General features: G+C 34.3%; 1 protein-coding gene across 1 annotated transcript; it reads left to right on the plus strand.

Moving 5' to 3' along the window:
* Positions 1-1,293: 1,293 nt before the first annotated feature.
* Positions 1,294-19,089, plus strand: LOC113674743 (tubby-related protein 3). Its single transcript, XM_027191238.2, has 15 exons — positions 1,294-1,479; positions 1,624-1,653; positions 6,261-6,327; positions 6,961-7,006; positions 11,362-11,448; positions 11,841-11,950; positions 12,992-13,189; positions 13,731-13,828; positions 14,084-14,201; positions 14,404-14,516; positions 14,962-15,076; positions 15,973-16,071; positions 16,434-16,521; positions 17,347-17,430; positions 17,830-19,089. Exons 1-15 carry the CDS (start codon positions 1,454-1,456, stop codon positions 17,961-17,963), a joined length of 1,413 nt encoding a protein of 470 aa, XP_027047039.2. The 5' UTR covers positions 1,294-1,453; the 3' UTR covers positions 17,964-19,089.
* The last annotated feature ends 365 nt before the right edge of the window (positions 19,090-19,454 follow it).

Raw genomic sequence — 19,454 nt, forward strand, 5'->3', positions numbered from 1 at the left:
TTAAATTTTCCCTTTTGACAAGATTGATCCGTGGAAAGTTTTTTCGGAGGTGAAGTATTCCGCAGCTAAGTTTTTAGGTGACAACTGAGCCGATCTTCCTTTCTTAAAAAAGGGCATTTCTTATCTATATCAGATAGCTCTTTATTACCATGCCAGATCTGATTGTAACACGAGAAGTTCTCTATGGTGAATTCTCAAGACCGATTATGAGCACTTGGTCACAATTTGCCCGTATCATCGACTGTAATGACGACAGCGTCGTAAGATTAACGATTTATAAGTAGAAAGTTATTGGAAACTGTTCATGAGAAAATGGCGCATGTCTTCTTCTAGCAACAGGGACTTTCGATACTGCTTCTAACATCGAAAATATGCTCTTTCCACATTGGGGGGGGGGGGGGGAGGGCTTTATCTAGCTTAATACTAAGACAATCGTGCTTCAGCTGTCCATTTGCTGCTAACTACAATGGAGACTTATTGTCATGCTCCGTATTCCGATGGTCTCAATGGGGTTAATGGGGAGCCGTACAACGGCAAAACAAAACAGATACAAGAAAATTAGCCGTTAGGCGTAGAAATTGGAAAATTTTAACCGCTAGTCGTAAGAAAAGGTGGTTGGTTAGTTTTTCCTTTCTACAATATGTCATTTTTTTGCCATCTTAGCCGGTCAACCGAAGCCGTAAAATGGACAAAATTTTAACCGTTTTCCATGAAGGCCATCACCTCTATTCCCAGCATGGACCACTGAAAAAATTGGCTTTGCGCCAACAATCTTAACCTTAGTAGTCTTAATAGCGTGCTGAGTTCCTTTGTCGGTTTGTAGTAAATAAGCTATGTGCAGATTAAGCGATGGCAAGGAATATTTAAATTCTGCAAATATTTTCAGCATACTCCCACTGACAGAACCAACCTCCCCATGACACTGTTTACGCCCTTCATTTAGGTGGGAGAACTTCCTCTGTCTAAGTTCTCAGTATGGTTAATCTCGTATGAGACGGTGTTTTGATTTCAATTCTTTATGATAGAATGTACCAAAGGATACGAAAGCTTTAAATTTTAATTATATTTTCTTGACCTAATGCGTGTTACAGTTTAAGCTTAATACAAAACGAGGCTCCTATCAATGACATCGATCGCGCTAAACTTCACTGAAAAATGTAAACGTATGAAAGTGCGGTCAAGCTGATTGAGTAAGATTGATCTTACATCAATATGCTACCTAACAGCAGTCGTTCTCAGACTGCTCTCTTTCTGTATTGCTCATGAGGGCACCTTAGTCACGTGATCCTTTCTGACCAATGAAAAGGGGTGATAAAGAAACGCTTGAACAACCGCGATCCTCTTGTTTGAACATAGTTATAAGAGTTCCGTCTATGTTTAGCCATTTCCCTGAGCAGAATATTTAAAATATTATCGAATTTTCTATAATTTCAAAGCCTCTTTATCTCTCACTATGTCTTCAAGCTTTGGCCAGAACAGGTGAGTTTGACATGCGGTTCGTTTTTCATGCGATTTTGATGTGATATTGCGGTTCAGAACCATCATACACTCCCTGGCAACGCTATGGCGTTTTATGTCGGTGACGATGACTAAGAAGTTTTTGCAATTACTTGTCATCCACAGCGCTTGGACCATGGGTGGACCGCCTGGAAGGTAGATGTTACTTACTTCTGCTCATAATGTACATTTACCAGTGTTAAATACCGATTTTGTTCGCGATGTGGCATTGCGCAGAAATGAATTTATGTCCTAAGTTAGCTCTCTCATTCAATCGCCGGAAAAGAAGTGAAGTCTGCCGATTTGTGTTTTTGAAATACACGTTGGAGTGTTGATTTGTCGTTGATCGAATTTTCCACAATTTTGAGGAATATGTTTAAAATGCCGAAAACTATTTACGGTTATACTTTGAGTGCATAGCATATGTTTCTTAGAAGTGCCAAACATTTCCTCGATTCAGCCATGATAATCTGCGAGCAAAACAGGTTATGAAGTGTCAGGTGTTTTCATTGATTGTACAGCGAAGCTCTTGTATTAAGACTATCTTCTCTTGGATTGCTCATTCACTTACTGTTTCAAAGTAGGCCGTTTTTTTTGCTACCACAGAAAATCCCCAACTCAAGTTGTGTCTTGAACTCCGATTACTCTTTTCCGCTTTAGCATTAGCCTAGAGAGTTGCAGGTAACCTAGCGCAGGTAAATGTCGTGCAAGTTTTCGGTGACTTACCTTACATTCACTCTTGCTAAGCCTTCAAATGGTTGCTGACCAATATTTATCAAATTGTTTGATACAGTTTGATTTCGAGTATTCATTTGTGTACCAACAGCCGTTAATTCTTGAATTTAATAAAGTGTTGTTTTGGCTTTTTACGTTATAATTTGGGTTGAAAAGTTTGAAAAATTGGTTTATAGCGCTAATTTTTAGTAGCCTTAGACGATTCCTTTGACTGAAACCTTAATTTAGTATCGTGGGTCGATGCGATTTGTTTTGGCCATAGGCGAACTAGGGGGCGAAAGGTGATATCATTGAAAGGGTTTACCGTTTAAGGAGTAGAGGAGTAAAAATCTTCGTTTAATCATGCGTTAAATCTCTTACAACTTTAAATACGTCCTGAAGTATTCACTCTGTGGATAAGTACGTAATGTATTTTGTTATGGTTAAAGTAATTATTACACATTTGAATCTCAGTCAGCTACTGCCTCTTTATATATACAGTAAGCATCATGAATCCTATCCTGTATCTTTACCTTTCTTTCAACGCATGAAGAGTAAGTGTTTATAATTTCTCTATTGCAAGCCATTGCTACAACTCTTGGTTTTAATATATAATTTTTAATAGAGAAGAGGGAAATCTGTCAGTAGGCTTCTGCTTCTCAAACTGCAGACTGTAACTGAACTAACTGTACAACCAGATTCAGTACAGAACAATTTTCCAAGTGAAGGGCACCATGGCCCATGTGACTTCAATTGCAATGCTTCATTGCACGTAATTGAAACATTTTTAAATAGTTCTGAGTTTCCCCTACTCCAGAATTGTTGTTCTGTTTTAGCCTTGGAGTATTTGAGTTTCATTTGAGATCTGCCACTGATATAAGTAACTGTTTTAAAGTGCCTTATTTGTCACATAACTTAACTCATTAGTCTATTATTTTGGACAGTGCAAATTCTCCCTCTCTTGGTAAGGATGCTCATAGAACTGTTCCTTAGGACAGCATGGATTCTTGACAGGATTAAAGAGACAGAAACGATCTTCATTGTTTACTCACCCCTCTTTCAGATCATATCCCCAGAGAGTCTTCTCCATTTACTTCTTGATTTTCCTTGCCTTGCTGGTATATTTGTAACATGTACGTCATATATATGCTTGATCTAATCCCTCACTGCTCAGCTAGAGATTCACAAATTTGATTGATTTCTGCCCATGTGTAAATGAAAATTTAGATTGCATCTCTATTATCTTGAGTTTTCATTATGTAAGTTATCAGTTATTTAAAGGATTAATATTCCCAGAGTAGTGTCTAAAATCACTGGTTAGTCTGCCATCTTAAGCTGGCTACCTAAAATTCATTTTACTATATACATGCTTGTGAAAAATCAACAATTCTTGAGTCATCATCAAAGAAATTTGTATACCAGCCATTTGCTAATTCTCTCAGTGGCATTGAAAGCATGATGTATTGTATCAGAAACAGTTGTAGATGTGTGAATCATTGCTACAATCAGAATTTGCTTGAAGGTTGATGTGAACATTGTGGAGCAATGGGAAACTTAAGCTAATTAGTATTTCCTAGTCTTTCATGTACCGGTAGTTTGAGGAAATAAAGTGGTATCCATGAAAATCCAGCTCCTCACTCTTTCATATCTACAGTGTGCTTTCAAATTTGTTATCAGCTCTGTAATTGTTCTAGTTTTCAAGAATTTCAGAGTGGTTTAGAATTTGTTTTAGAGTATTTACCATTTAGGGTATTAACTAGAGTTTTGGTAATTGTTGGCAAAAAAGAATTTATGATGTTTATATAGCTTTGCATGTTTTTTTCCTCCCAGACATAACAAAAAACTGGTATTTAAAGGGTAGAGTGACCCCATTGAAACCTCAAAATTGAATTAACAAAATGTTCAAAAGGTGTTTATTTTTCATTTAGTGAATTTTTAATGATATTACTATGATGTTTAAAATTTATTTTCAGCAAATTTATACACAGCTCTGTGGAAGAGAAAATTTGAAATATTCATTTGCCTCAATGATTCCTAAAGAACTAAATTTATTTCCAATTGGACTTGCAAGCATCCAGGTGCTTCCTGTTAAGAGAGAAGTTCCTGTTTCCTCATGTTCAGAATGTTTTTTGTTCATCTTCATTAATTAAATGGTTGTTGTTCCATAAGATGTTATTTCTTCAGATTTATATCTCTAAGTAAAAGTGAGACAACCTTTAAAAAATTATGACTAGAAGAAGGAAGAAAGAATCACTTTTAAGGGTGTCTGTTTTCCTTTGTAAATTTCTTAAAAACCATCTTTTTCTGTGAAGTATTCAGAATCAAAATAAATCTTATTCTGAACTAAGGGAAAATGGACATCAACTGCTTATATAAAACCAATTAAAGAGAAAAATCACAACATATTTTGTCTGCAAGAGAAATAACAGGAACTATTCCATATTTACTCTCTTTACTTGTTCAGTAGTCTACCTTTTATGACTGAAAAATCAGCCCAAAAAATCACCTTCAACTTATACACAAGTCATACACAAAGACCTGACCTAAGCAATCCAAGAAATTAGTATGACAATTGCCTGAAGTCTGTTAGGAAAACCAAGCTTATGAAAACATTTCTAATTGTGTTTGAGTTTCGTCAGTTTTCAGCGCATTCTTCGTCAACCAAAAGGTATGAAATAATAAAGTGGCTTATACACACACATACTGGAGCTGATTTCCATTGTGTCTTCTGATCTACAGAGCAGATATTTTTTCATACAGCTTGACTACTGTTTATGGTGCTTTCATGAAATAATTACGTGCAGTCTTGTTATACATGGTTACATTTTGCTCTGCAGTCTTTTTAATTACAGCCAAAAAAGTCCTGGGGCTGAAGCTCTGGTAAGATAGTTATGGTATTATCAACTGATCAACTGCCTTGCATTTTGCACAGCTGTTTTGAGCTTAAGAATCAGTTTTTAGTAAACCATGAATTAACTAATGACCATACCTTGGGATGACATGGTCATCAGTAGGCTTAGGGCAACTAAGATTACTTGCTAATAGTGAATAATGATTGCTACACGTATGTGTACTTGTTGATCAAATCTTTTTTACAACTTATATTCCTTTCCAGTTGCATTTGCTATCAACTTGTGAACTGCTTATAATTTGTGTAAGACTCTGAACAGACACTTTCAATTTACTCTTTGTGAGAACATTTTAGTGTTCTGTTCTTTGCATCAAGATGTTGTTACTAGAAATTGCTTTTACCAGGATGATATACAAAATTACATGTAGTGTTGCTTAAGACAGAAGCTGCTTTGACTTGGACTCAATATTACTATTATGTACTATTTTTTCTGCATTTCAAGCAGATTAGTCATCACAGTGTTTTTTAATTAAGATAAGAATTATTATGTACATTACTGTATATTCACAGTTTATAGTGTTTTTGTCAGAATGCAGTAGATTTTTCCTCAAGCTCTTACATGCACTATGCATGATTGTGTGAAAAGAGGGCAATTTTTTTGTTGAACAGAAACACGAAAATTGTCTTGTCCAATTTAATTGGAAGATAAATCTTACTTTCTGAGGAATAATTGCTATAACTCCTGGAATTCTAAATTTATTTTTAATTACATTGTCATGAATATTGGTTGAAATGTGAGCCTGAATGTTTATCTAAATGGTCCTCTAACATGGGGTAAATAAAAATTTGATATTGGTCAAAGGTGCAGTGTGATTACCAGCTACATGCTTTACTATTCAGTTACAGAGACCTCATTTGAAGTAAAGGCTATACAGAGGATTTTTTCCCCTTGATTGAGTGAACTTAGAGTAGATATAAACATTTGATCAGGTTAATGTAATTGTTCTCCAATCTTCAACGATAGTCTGAGATAAAGGGAAACGCAAATCATCATTGCAGAACAATATGAAATTAACCTTGTTTTATTTAATTTAGAGAAAGCTTTGAACCACAAGGTGTAAGATATCTTAATTGTCTCTCTGAAAGATAAGTGTTTATTTTTTTATATTCAATAAGTCTTTGGTGCAATACTTTACAGTGTCTATGAAGATGATGTACCTCAGGTCAATCCGAACAGTGTCCGTGAAAGGAAGTTACAACAGCAGGTATGTACTGAACATTTGAGTGTTTTCTGGTATTGGAATTAGGCCTACACCAATTTGTTGGTAAAATTGTGAAAACTAAGTTTGTAGGTTTACAGGACAGTTTCAGTGAATTACATGTGGTATAACATCAGAGTACGGAATCAGTAGATCTTATGCTGAATTCCTCATAAGACTTACAAATTTTTCTTTGCACCACGCTCATAATATGACAAAGAACATCTTTATCTAGTTTGTTGAAAGCTTGATAATTTTATCACTTTTCCTATTAAATTCTATTTACACATTTGATGCATTTGACATTGCTTATCATGGCATTCTGTAGAATGCGTGTCACATATGAACATACATGTAGAAATAGCCTCGCTCACCACAGAGAGTGGCTCAGTGGTAGAGCAACAGAGTGCAGAATCTGAAGGTCTGAGGTTCAATTCCTTATTTGGGACTTGGAACTTTTTCTTTGTCCCATGCTTGGTGACATTAGTCCCAAATCATCTTTCTTTGATTGAAAATCATCTCAAAGAACAGAAATGGCTCTCATCCTACAAGTGTGCTTATTTAGTATAACTTGGCCTTGAAACTGTATGACTACCTGCCCAAACAATATGAAATGTTGTTGTCTATGTTACTTCTCAGAGAGAAATTATGCGGAAAAAAAATGAAATGAAGCGAGCTCAACCTGGTAAGTTTGACCATGGTAGATGTATCTGTATGCTACTGAATTGCATATAGTTAATGTTGTGGCATAACATACATGTATAATGAAGTTTGAAGTGAGTTTCAGGTCAAATTGCATCGAACTTGCATCAGTTACCTTAATTTTGTTTCATCATAACATATTTCCATAATTATTGTTTGTAAGAAAATTTCTCATTAGACCACAGGCGGCCCAAGCTCCAGTTGTGAGATGATCATCTTGCGCAATAACAGTCATGGCGGAATTATAAGAGTTTGTATGGGAATATTTATGACCGCTCTAAGGTATAAAATAGTACGTCAAATTCTCTAAAAAAATACCTCACCTTACTTTCACAGCGTATCGCTTGTTATATGACCGCTTACTTTGATGAAAAGAACGCATTTTAGCGAGTTGTCCATTTCGAGGTTTTCAACGTTCATAAGAAAAGCCCAAGGCTGAACACTCCATTTCCGAACGCCTGTTCCAAGAAGCGAAAAATCCAAGCTCAAAATGACCGGGCGCCCACAAATCCAACGCAGAATCCAAGCACATATACTGTAGTTTCATTCCAATTCACTAAAAACTCAATCTTCCCCGTGCAACCGACACTAAGTCGCAGTTTGCTTCAAAAATTTCCAGTTTAGAGGTTTCTAACAGCCCATGGCCACATCAACCTTGACACACGACCGTTGAAAACCAGCTCGGTAACCCTACCTCCTTTTCAAACTGAGCTTTGCCGGGGACCATACCGTCAGTTATCGTCAATAAATTGTTTTAGAACCACAGGTCCCCTCAGTAGAAATCGATCAAGAGGCTTTTGTTTCGATCGGCCAATCGAATTCGCCTCCGGAAATGTTTACAAATTCAAAATAATTTACAGGCATAGTTGCAAACCGCACAGCTGATCTCGTAAATCTCGATAATTTCCTTTCAATTTCAAAAAGAAAAAATGTCCTCGGTAAAAAATAGTCTATTCCACGGTTGCAGCAGGGACGTAATCAATTCGAACTCATATCTGAAATGGAAATCGTGGTAAGTATTGTTGCTGGATATCCGTGCGGACGAAACGAAATAACAGTTGTCTTGTTAGCAACATTAAGTATGTCCAGATAGAGCTAAATTGAATACTGGAACAAATCCTTCCAAGGTTTTCCTCTGACTCCGAAAATAATCATTGGCCGATTGGCCGATCGAAACAATAGCCTCTTGATCGATTTCTACTGAGGGGACCCGTGGTTCTAAAACAATTTATAGACGATAACTGACGGTATGGTCCCCGGCGAGGCTCAGTTCAAAAAGGAGGTAGGGTTACCGAGCTGGTTTTCAACGGTCGTGTGTCAAGGTTGATGTGGCCGCGGGCTGTTAGAAACCTCTAAACTGGAAATTTTTGAAGCAAACTGCGGCTTAGCGTCAGTTGCACGGGAAATATTGAGTTTGTAGTGAACTGAAATGAAACTACAGTATATGTGCTTGGATTCTGCGTTGGATTTGTGGGCGCCTGATCATTTTGAGCTTGGATTTTTCGCTTCTCGGATCAGGCGTTCGGAAATGGAGTGTTCAGCCTTGGGCTTTTCTTATGTACGTTGAAAACCTCGAAATAAACAACTCGCTTAAATGGGCTCTTTTCATCAAAGTAAGCGGTCAGATAACAAGCGACACACTGTGGAAGTAAGGTGAGGTCTTTTTTTTTTTTGAGAATTTGACGTATTTTTTATTCCTTAGAGCGGTCGTAAATATGCCCATACAAACTCTTATAATTCCGTCATGACTGTTATTGCGCAAGATGATCTCACAGCTGGAGCTTGGGCCGCCTGTGATTAGACCAGCATGAACGCTTTTAAACCTGAAAACTGTTTTTTTTTTACATTCAGGAGTGTATACATGTATGTAGCATACTATAAAAATTAACACATGTATTACATAGTGCTCACCAGTGGGAAACGTTCTCAGGTCAGCACAGTGCTCTACAGTATTATAATAATTGTTGAAATTATTATGCAATGTTTGGAAAAATAAGAACAACCAAAAAATTACAGAATTTTCAAGGTTAGTTTTTGTTTTGAAACTGTTCACATTGGGAAACTTGTAAGATGAAACTTGCTGATTTGTATTTTCTCAGTTAAATTTTTCTCTTAATAAGTGGTCTGAATTGCCTTCTTATAAGTTACATGTACTCTGTAGATCTTCCCATTTTTTACTGCTTTAGACTTTTCTTGATAACCAGATGTATGTAGTTAACAACATTGCATAATTTGTGCACAAATGACAGTAATTGTGAGCTGGAAGTGTTACTTGTAGAACCAATCAGATGAGTGCAACTTGAAAACATGGTTAATTTAGAATATACATGTAGGAACCAATAATAATTTTCTAGCGATAATTGCCTTCTTGTTTGAGCCTGTTAAGACTTTTATTTATTTACTTTGTTATTTAATTATTGTGCTCTTTTCATGTTTGAATTTACGTTTTACCTAGTGCATGCATTACATATGAAGGTGTTCCTTTCCAGAAGACTTGAATTGTTCAGGGTTTTTCACAGCAAACATACTGCTAAAACTGGCTGTTTTATTTCATTTTCATAAAGAGCACTCTGGCCAGCTATCTTGTTCATTAGTGTACATTGTATGTGAGTATATTTCAACCTACCCTTTTGCAGAAGCAGCTGCAGATGTACACACTTACTTACTGTGTATATGTATGGAAGTGAAATTTGGAAATGCACTGCAATGAATGTGTGTATATAACATGGAACCAATGCACTGGATAAATTGGAGTGCATGTATACTGTCTTATAGTTTATGCACTAAAAATAGATGAATTTGTCTAGTAGCACATGAACTGAATTGCTATCACAAGACCAAATTTCTTTTGTAATTGAACACTTTAATTAGCTTTGAAATATTCAATTCTAGACATTTTCTGTTACAATTAATTTAACTTGATGAAAAATGTAAAATAATATGCAGTGTCAGGTGGTTTGCTAAATTGAAGTAAGGCACTGTTATTTTAAAATTCCTCAAAAGGCACTCAATGTTTACAATAAATGGGTGGAAAAGTACAAAGTGGATGGTAAATTGTAATTATTCTATTGCGCACTTCAGTTTATCTAATATGAAAAATTTACAGTGTCAACTGTAGAAGGTACAGTGTGTACACCTATTTCAAACTGCACAATTCTTTTACTGTATATTTTGTGCTTCAAATTAGGAAAGTAATTAGAATAAGGATCGTGTGGACTTTGAAATGAATTTAACAATTCACCATAGAGGAAATTTCCCTATATTTCTTACAAATATTTCCCTAAGGCATTAATTACTCATTAAAATAATTTTCCTGCAAATGAAGTGTATCTCATGATTTAAGATGTATACAAGGATTATAGTTACTATCCCTTCATTTTTGCAAGACTTAGTGTACCTACTATACCAACAAACAAAAGATCTGTGTGGAGATTTTTCTTTCAAATGGATTATTAAAAACACAAGTAATTGACACATAAATGATACAAATTGTGTACTGTTTCAGACTATTGGCTTGGACAAAATATGATTTTTGAAGATATGCAAAAAAATCAATTACATGTTTACCAGTGATCCACCTAAAGATTGAACAATCTGATATTAGGTAAAACAGGTGCACAAGGTGAAGGAACAAAGAGTGAGGATGTCAGTTTTTTTGACAGAAAATACATAATTTCTCACTCTTTGTGGAAAAAAAGTATGGTAATGTAAGGTGAAACAGAGCAGAACATTTTGTTTATGTATCTATTGGTGCTTTAGGCGATGAAAACTCACTTTTAAGATAAATGTAAATAATTTTATCATCAGTATTAAGATACATAATTAACTTTAACCAGATCTTACTATTTACAACTATGTCGATTCTTTCAAGGTTGTGGATTGATCATGTCACAGCCATTTTTTACCATGCATTATTGTGTTGTACTTGTTCTTTAGAATAAAAAGGTAAAAATTAATGAGTTAAATGTACATGTATCTACATGTTTAGTTTCTGTAGGCAGCAGCTACCTTTGTTTACATGTATTTTTTGGAATGAAAAAGAATCACTAGACTTAAAAGCAAATTGATGGGGAAGATAAAACTTTTCATTCAGATGGTAACATTGTTCATTTTTATTTATGATTACACATTTCCAACAGATAACTTGTTACTGGAAATGTTTGTTTGACTGTTAAACATGGCTTGATCCCTCTTGGTTTTTGATGGATTTGGATGTTTGGTGAATTAAACCTTAGTTTAAAGAGAAAATGTGAACAAGTATTTGCTGCATACAGTACTTGCATTTATCACTGTTTCATATGCAGTTATAGTTTCATTGACATTTTTATTTGGTTAAAGGAATGGTCCAAGCCAATGATGTTGCACGTCCAAAGTCCCGCCATTCTGAAAGAATGCCCCTTGTTCTGGGTGGAACACAACTACATGGTGAGACATTGATCAGTGGTTTATATTTTGATGGCACACCAGTATATGTGGGACTCTGTCTTTTATCTGCTAAAAAAACTATGCAGTTGTAAATACACTACTCCAGGAGGATAACCTTGGTGTGAGCAGGATCATTATCATTATTATAATCCTAGAGATAATTTTAATCATAATAATACATTTATTATGATTTAACTTAAAAAAAATCATTAAGTTTGTTTACATAGCAGTTTGATGTAACTATACTTAAAAAATTCAAGATAATTTCTCATAACTTTGCAGTTTGAAGTCCTTGTGAGTGCCCCATTATATACAGCTGTCCTAATTATTTGTTTGTGTATGTGTTTTATTATTATTATTATTATTATTATTATTATTATTATTATTATTAGGTATAGATGGTCCAGTAAATAACTACACTGCTCCACCAGAACCTGTCGTGGGTGGTTTACTTGTTAATGTTGGATCAGAGGAAGAAGAAGAACCACTTCCACGTGCAAAAGTGAGTTACAACACTGCTTTCAGTATTTTTTAATTAATTTATCTAAATACATCTTTTTTTGGATCATTATCATGGTTTGTAACAAATGTGCCAAAAAAATACATTTAATTATCTCTTGCTCACATGTGTTAGGTGTGCTGTGTGCTTTTCTTCTCTGTTACAGTTGGAGGGGTGAAACTTTAGATGCCCTTAAAATGCAAAGTTCATGAAGTTTCACATTTGTCCATTTTGCATATCAATAAGACAAGTGTGTGAGAAGCAAGTAGGGTGAATTGCTGGAATATTTTAATTAATTAAAATTTGAGAATCAGTTACACTAAGAAAAAATGAAGCCATCCAATGTTTGAACATAGGGATTCTAGGCTGTATAGTTGTTTTCTGAATTTTATGATAGGTGCTGGAAAACACCATTTTAAATTTTTCATGGAATTCTTCATGATTCCCCTTAATTTTGACAGAGTGGAATTTGATCATAGTAGCACTTTTGGTACACCTGAAACCAGCAAATCTTGCCATCTAATGGTGGTTATTTGATACCTTGAATTTCAAGCCTCTTAGAGAAGACCCACTACTTGTAGCTTCAGAAAAGTTAACTCAAGACTTAATCTTCTGTTTTACATGTAGTTTACTTGTAAATGAAAGGACAAACTTAAGCATTTTTAGAAGAGTATGGTAACCTAATGACAATGTACATTTACCAAAGCACCATGAAAAAATTAATTTTGACTATTTCCAAAGTGTTTTTTTAAATTTGATCATAGTAGCACTTTTGGTATACCTGAAACCAGCAAATCTTGCCATCTAATGGTTGTTATTTAACACCTTGAATTTTAAGCCTGTTAAAGAAGATCTACTACATGTAACTTCAGTAAAGAAAATTCAAGACTTAATCATCTGTTTTACATGTAATTTACTTATAAATGAGGTGACAAGGTTTGGCATTTTTAGAAGAGTATGGTTACCTTATTACAATGCACATTTACCCAAGCACCATGAAAAAATTAATTTTGACTATTTCCAATATATTTTTTTTTTTAACAGCAAACAACCGATACAGAACGGAAATTAGCAGCAATGGGCATATCATCTAGTGCTGATTATGCGGGAATCAAGGACGATTTTGATGAGCCAGAGTATTCCTCTCAAGTGATAGCACCTGCAAGGGCAAGAACCCCATCTCCAAGCTTCCAGTCTAATGTGCTTCCACCCTCATATGACTCTGTGACAAAACAAAAAAAGGTACAGCTGTAGTAAACTTTAATAAAGTTTTCTCTCCCAGTAGGATTAGTGCATTTAATATGCCAGTGATGTTCCAAGGGGATTTATTAGGATATACATGTTTCCCTTTTGGGTTTGTTTATTTTTTCTACTATGTACTATGCAATATAGACTCTTTTGTGAAGACAAATTTCAGGTTCATCTGTACTACTTGTGATAAGCAGGACTTTGTATTGCGAAATGAGGCCTGTGTTGATTTAGTCTTACCACTTAATGTTTTAGTTATCTTAGTGAACTCTGTTTAAAAACACTCCTGCCAGAGGGACATCTTCCTACTTACACTGTTTCAGTGCCCAAAGCATTTAGTTAAAAGATACATTTGGAGTCATGTGATGAACTGAAGTTTTTGAAACTGCTTTGTCTTTTTTGTGAAGTTCTGTTTGGCTAGCTATTTCTTAAAAGCACTTTAAAGTTATTACATGTTTAAAAATATGTACACACATGTAAAAAACCTCTAGGTCTGCAAGTTACATGATTGTGTACATTTTGCCTGAATTCAAAGGTACCACCCAGCAATGGAGAATCACCACCAAATACAACTACACCAACACCTAGCGCAAATTTTGAAATGATTGATGATCTTGATAAGTTTGTGTTTCGGTAAGTTTGAATATTAATAGTAGGATTGAACTTCTTTGCATTATCTTGGTTAAATTTCAAACTCAACCAATAAGGACAGAGTAATTGTTATTTATTTGGAGTTCATGTGAAGAATATGAGGAAATTCCTCAGCTACATGTAGGAAGTCAATCATGCTAGTGCACAGTAAAACTATTCAAAAATCAATGTTTCCAGTAGCAACCCAACATTTCATTTTCTGTTCTTTTCAGTCAATTAGTTATTTTTGTTCAATAGACCTGCCCAGCCAGATGAACCTCCAATTAAATGTAGAATAACAAGAGACAAGAAAGGAATGGATAGAGGGATGTATCCAACTTATTTCCTACACATGGAGAAAGATGATGGGAAGAAGGTACTGCATCTAGTATTTAATTGGCTTGATCATGACAACATTGAGTTAAGAAATAATTGTTTTACAACTGAAAGCAAACCTTAAACTTTCACTTGATTCGTTGTGTAATTGATACTGTAAAACAATGAATTTTTCATACAAATTTATGACAGTTACTAAGTTGACTTGTTTTAGACAAATTTGTTATTTGAATTGAAATCAGATATTCCTTCTGGCTGGTCGCAAGAGAAAAAAGAGCACAACCTCTAACTATCTAATAAGCACAGATGCAACTGACTTGTCAAGAGGTGGAGAGAGTTTTATTGGAAAATTAAGGTACATTTTAGTTTTAACTCAAAGTATATACTATTGCTTAGTATGTGTATATTAGGCTGGCCTTCAATCAAACATTCTTTTAATGTGAATGCTGTCATTTTTTCTTTTTCAATCTTCTATTCTTATTACAGCTGCAACAATATTTGAAGACAATACAATACTATTACAATCTAAAATACAATATCTACAGCATTGCCAGCTTATTACTTTACTTCACTTTCAACACAGTGACTATTAATTACAACTATACATAAATTGACAACACAACTGATTCCATTGTGTTACTAACATCACTACTAACAACACAACTTGTTGAGTAACATTACTTATGATATATCACTAATTGTGTTATGTTATGATTCACTTGCTTTCATTACTTTTCAGAAGAGGAAAATTCAAGATTCTTAACATTTTGTTTGTTTGTTTTTTTTATTTTTTATTACAGATCCAATTTAGTAGGGACAAGATTTACAGTGTTCAACAGTGGCGTGAATCCCAAAAAAGGAGGTGTCATGTCTGATGGTTCAAATATTAGGGAAGAAGTGGCAGCTATTATTTATGTAAGTACAACAGAGCATAGCCACAAGGGGCCAGTCACTTAAACAAGGGTTAGCTGTTGTTTTAACAAAACTGCTTTGTAAGCCATCTTCAATTTAGCCAAACCTTTAATCTGAGTATACATTGTTGTGAACAGTGTCAAGAGGGCCAAAGCTAATAATAGAAGGACATTATTTAATTTAAAATCAACCATCTTAAAGAGAATCACTGCTTGCCTAAAACCGCAGTTTGGGTTAGACAGTGGATAACCAGCCCAATGAGTTCTGAAACCTCTTGGCCATCCAACCAGTACATCAACTGTAGTGAAAAAACATGTTTAATTTTTTGGTTATTTTTTCAATTTATTACTTACCCATTTTCGGACATGAAAATTGCATTTAACACTGTCAGAGCATTTTTCCTTGCATAAAACCCTCCATTTCTTTAATTGAGCAAGGGGTTTGGCATTATCTTTTCTAGGAAAATTGTTAAATGTCAGGAACACTGTACAATTGTAGGTTTACATGCCATATATTCATTGTGGCAGTGTGAAGAAATATGTAAATGGTAGCAGAGATCTCTGTATGCATGAGAGGTCAGGATGGAAACCTGCAAAAATGGAACTAGGTCTGTTACTTGGCCCATCTAGATGACAGTCCTAAAGAAGTTATTTTGTCTTCTGTTACTGTGCTGGTATCCCTTACAAGACCTTCATGCTCTCATGTTATCGTCATCTGTCCATGAAAATTCCTTTGAAACCACTATATGGTTAGTACCTATTTAAAAAAAAAAAAAAGCTTCATAAGGTTGCTTAGTGTCCCTGCTCATTCCTGGCTGCTGTACTTATCCTGTGAGAGAGTCAAGCTAATCAATACAAGGCACATGTAGTTTTACTAAAAACATTTCTTTTATCTTGTAGGATACAAATGTTCTTGGCTTTAAAGGTCCTCGCAAAATGACAGTAATTCTTCCAAAAATGGGGATTGATCATGAGAGAATACCAGTACGACCCATTTCGGTATGACTTATATTTTGTTCTGTAAATCTGCTGTTGCTAATTATGTTTTCTTACTTTCTTTGAAGTATTGTAAAATACATAATTAGCAGATAATTGTTTTTTGCGATTCATTTATCTTATATTTATCATTCCATTTAAATAAATGTAATATTCTTGCATTTCCAAGTAAGGTAAACACTGATTTTGAAGTACAGCTCTATTAAAATGATTGTGAAACATTTGTATGTCTGATTCACAATATTCATCACCATTAGCAGAATGGAGACGGCTGGTAAATGGCTGAGGAGCAACAGTTATGTATCAAATTGTTTATCAGTTTAACATGTTTGAAGTATTTTCTAATAGTATATACTCTTGGTCAGGACAATGATGGTTTATTGGAAAGATACAAGAACAGGAAAACCGAGAATCTGTTGGAGCTACATAACAAAACTCCTGTTTGGAATGATGGTAAACACGATCTTTTTCACTACATTGTTTGCAGTACAGTAAGAAAGCTTAAGGGTTTGGAAATAGCATGAATATACTTAGTGCCTTTTGATCTATGGAAATCATTAATGTTTTGAAACTTTTTGTGAGGAACGAACTGTGGGCAATTTCAGTATGAAAACCTTTCACAAACATTATGAGTGACCACATGGAATGTTTTTTTAATATTAAAAACAAAATCACTAAACCACCTTTTTCAAAAAACATTATGAGTGACCATGTGTAATTTTATTTTTAAAATTGAAAACAAAATCACTAAACCAACATTTGTCTTTACACTTCCTTGGTGCACAAATTACTCAAAAAAACCTTTCAGTGGGTTGGAAAAATTAATGCTTGAAGTAATTGCATGTGACAGACAAACCATATTTTAGGTTTTTGAAATATTTTATAATTTATCATGATTGATTATTGATCTTTAAAAACTTTAATTTTGAGGAAGTGCAATTTTAAAATTTTATTCTGCACTCTATAACCTAACTATCTGTTCTTCACTGATCAATCTGGAACAAGATGTTCAGTATAAACATCTAACCAGTTGCTAAGGTGATATTGCTTTAAGTCTTAAACCTGGAGACCTGGACTAGGTTGTACAAAGCTGGGTTGAGTTAACTCAGGGCTAGTGTGAAATCTGACCTCAGATCTGAAAGCATTTAAAGAAAATTCAGTTAAATTCTTTTTGGTCTACAATTTGATGTTTGGAAGCTCTAAAAAGAATAGAGGAAATGATCTAAAAAAAGGCTTTTGAAGAGAAATGGTGGTGAGTATGTTTTTCTTTGGTTCCAGATACACAATCTTATGTCCTTAATTTTCATGGAAGAGTGACTCAAGCATCTGTTAAGAACTTTCAAATTGTAATGGATGCTAATGGTAAGCCAATTTTCATGTAATTATCTTTAGTTAATTCTTACATTTCTAGGTATTAAATTCAAGATTGTTCAATTTTCATATTTGACTTTTCTTGAGTTATCTTTAGCTTTTTTGACACTTTTTATGTACATTGTTGTGTTAAATTAAGCCCAAAAGTAATTTATTGTAGCCATCTTACTCTGCTCACCTGTCGAATCTTGCCCTGATCTACAGTCTAATACTGTTGCATATTTTGGGCTTTCTTCTGCTATAATGTTACACAGTTATGGTTGTAAAAGGATAATACTAGAATGATAAATTGATCAATTTGTGTATCATAAACTTGCAATGACATCCGTTTATAGCTTTCACCCCTCAGTGTACTTGGAGTTGATGTCAATTCTTTTTTTGCTGTTCCAGTTGATTACATAATTATGCAGTTTGGCCGGGTAGCAGAAGATGTGTTTACTATGGACTACAGTTACCCAATGTGTGCTCTACAAGCATTTGCAGTGGCCCTAAGCAGTTTTGATGGCAAGCTGGCTTGTGAATAGTTTCAAACAAAAATGACTCAGGGTTAATTGGCAATTATAGGGAATTCATAAAGCTAATTAATTAATGTTATAATTTGTAAGTGAGAAAGAAAGGAGAGCATTGTAGGTTCATGTTATTCTTTAGATTTTTAGTTGGAAAAACTGAAATGTGCATGTCTTGTAAATTTACCCCCTAACAATTGACCAATTGAAAGTTATATCTGCTTTGAGGCTTGTTTGTTTTTCAAGCGGGCCATTGTTTATAAATAGGTATCGAGCACCTGTTACTAAAAATCCTATGTTGGTGCATTCTTGCTTTTAGAAGAACCTCTTAGCTTCTTAGCTTTAGCTGTAGTTTTTTTTAAATTTTTATTTGAGCAGAGGTACAGGTCTGTAATTATGAACAGACAACGAAGGAAACAAACCTTACCCTGTTTCCTTAAAGTTACATGTCTGAAATGAGAAATTTTTTTAAGATCAGTTGAAAGGAAGTTGCATTGGGATTGTTAAATTTCAAATTTTACACTGAGGCTTACCATTATTGCATTTTATTGAATTGACTTTGTTCTGTAAATCAGAAAGTCATCATGTTGTAAAGGAATTGTAGTTGCAAGCAACTTGAATTTATTTATTAACAGGTATTATATGTACCTTGTACACTTCATAAATTTTATGTAGTCAAGATATGTGTAACTTTCAGTGTAACATTAAACAATTGCATGATTCTTAATCCTTAATTAGTATATAAACTGTTTGTGTAATTATTGAGCAGGAAGAGAGTAGACTTAATTAAATTTGTTACTGTTAAAACAGGCCAGACATTTCCCAGAGATAAGAAATGACATTTTCATCAAAATTGAAAATATGCCTTTAAGTTTCCTCTTTGTGTAATGTTAGTATTACTTTCATGTAGAATGTGGGTGATGTTGATCATCAATTTTCTGGCTCATATCTCACTCATTATGTACGTAACAAACCTATTCTACCATCTACAGAATTAATTCTCATGACAAGAAATGTGTAGAGGAACTGGAAATTCTAGCATTTAATGTTAACTTTTTATTCTTAATATAAATGATTGACCTTTTGACATCAAGTTTGTATTTGACGAATAAAGAATGAATATCACAACTTATGAAAATTCAAAGAGCTGTGTCTCTGGAAAGTGTTTGCTTTATCACTGATAATTTTGTAATATATTCTTACTCTTGTGTGTCTTGATCTCGCATACTTTACATTATGATGAAATTGAGACCAACTTTACAATTGAATGAAGTTATTCTCCATGGTATGGTCTTGTCTTGTTTTTCACTGGGTAAGGAGTTGATCTCATACCAAATTCACCAAATTAAACAGTTATCTCAAGAACTATATAACAGACTGTAAGGAGAATTACTAATGAGATATTGGGAGTTAAAGGGTTAAGAGTATTAAAAACTGAAATCAGTGTTTCTTGGCAACATAGATATTGTGTGATCGTTTATCACTTGATGAGAATGACAAAATGGTCCA

The sequence above is a fragment of the Pocillopora damicornis genome, chromosome 2 (genome assembly GCF_964200805.1).
Source record: "Pocillopora damicornis chromosome 2, jaPocDami1.2, whole genome shotgun sequence".
Lineage (NCBI taxonomy): Eukaryota > Metazoa > Cnidaria > Anthozoa > Scleractinia > Pocilloporidae > Pocillopora > Pocillopora damicornis.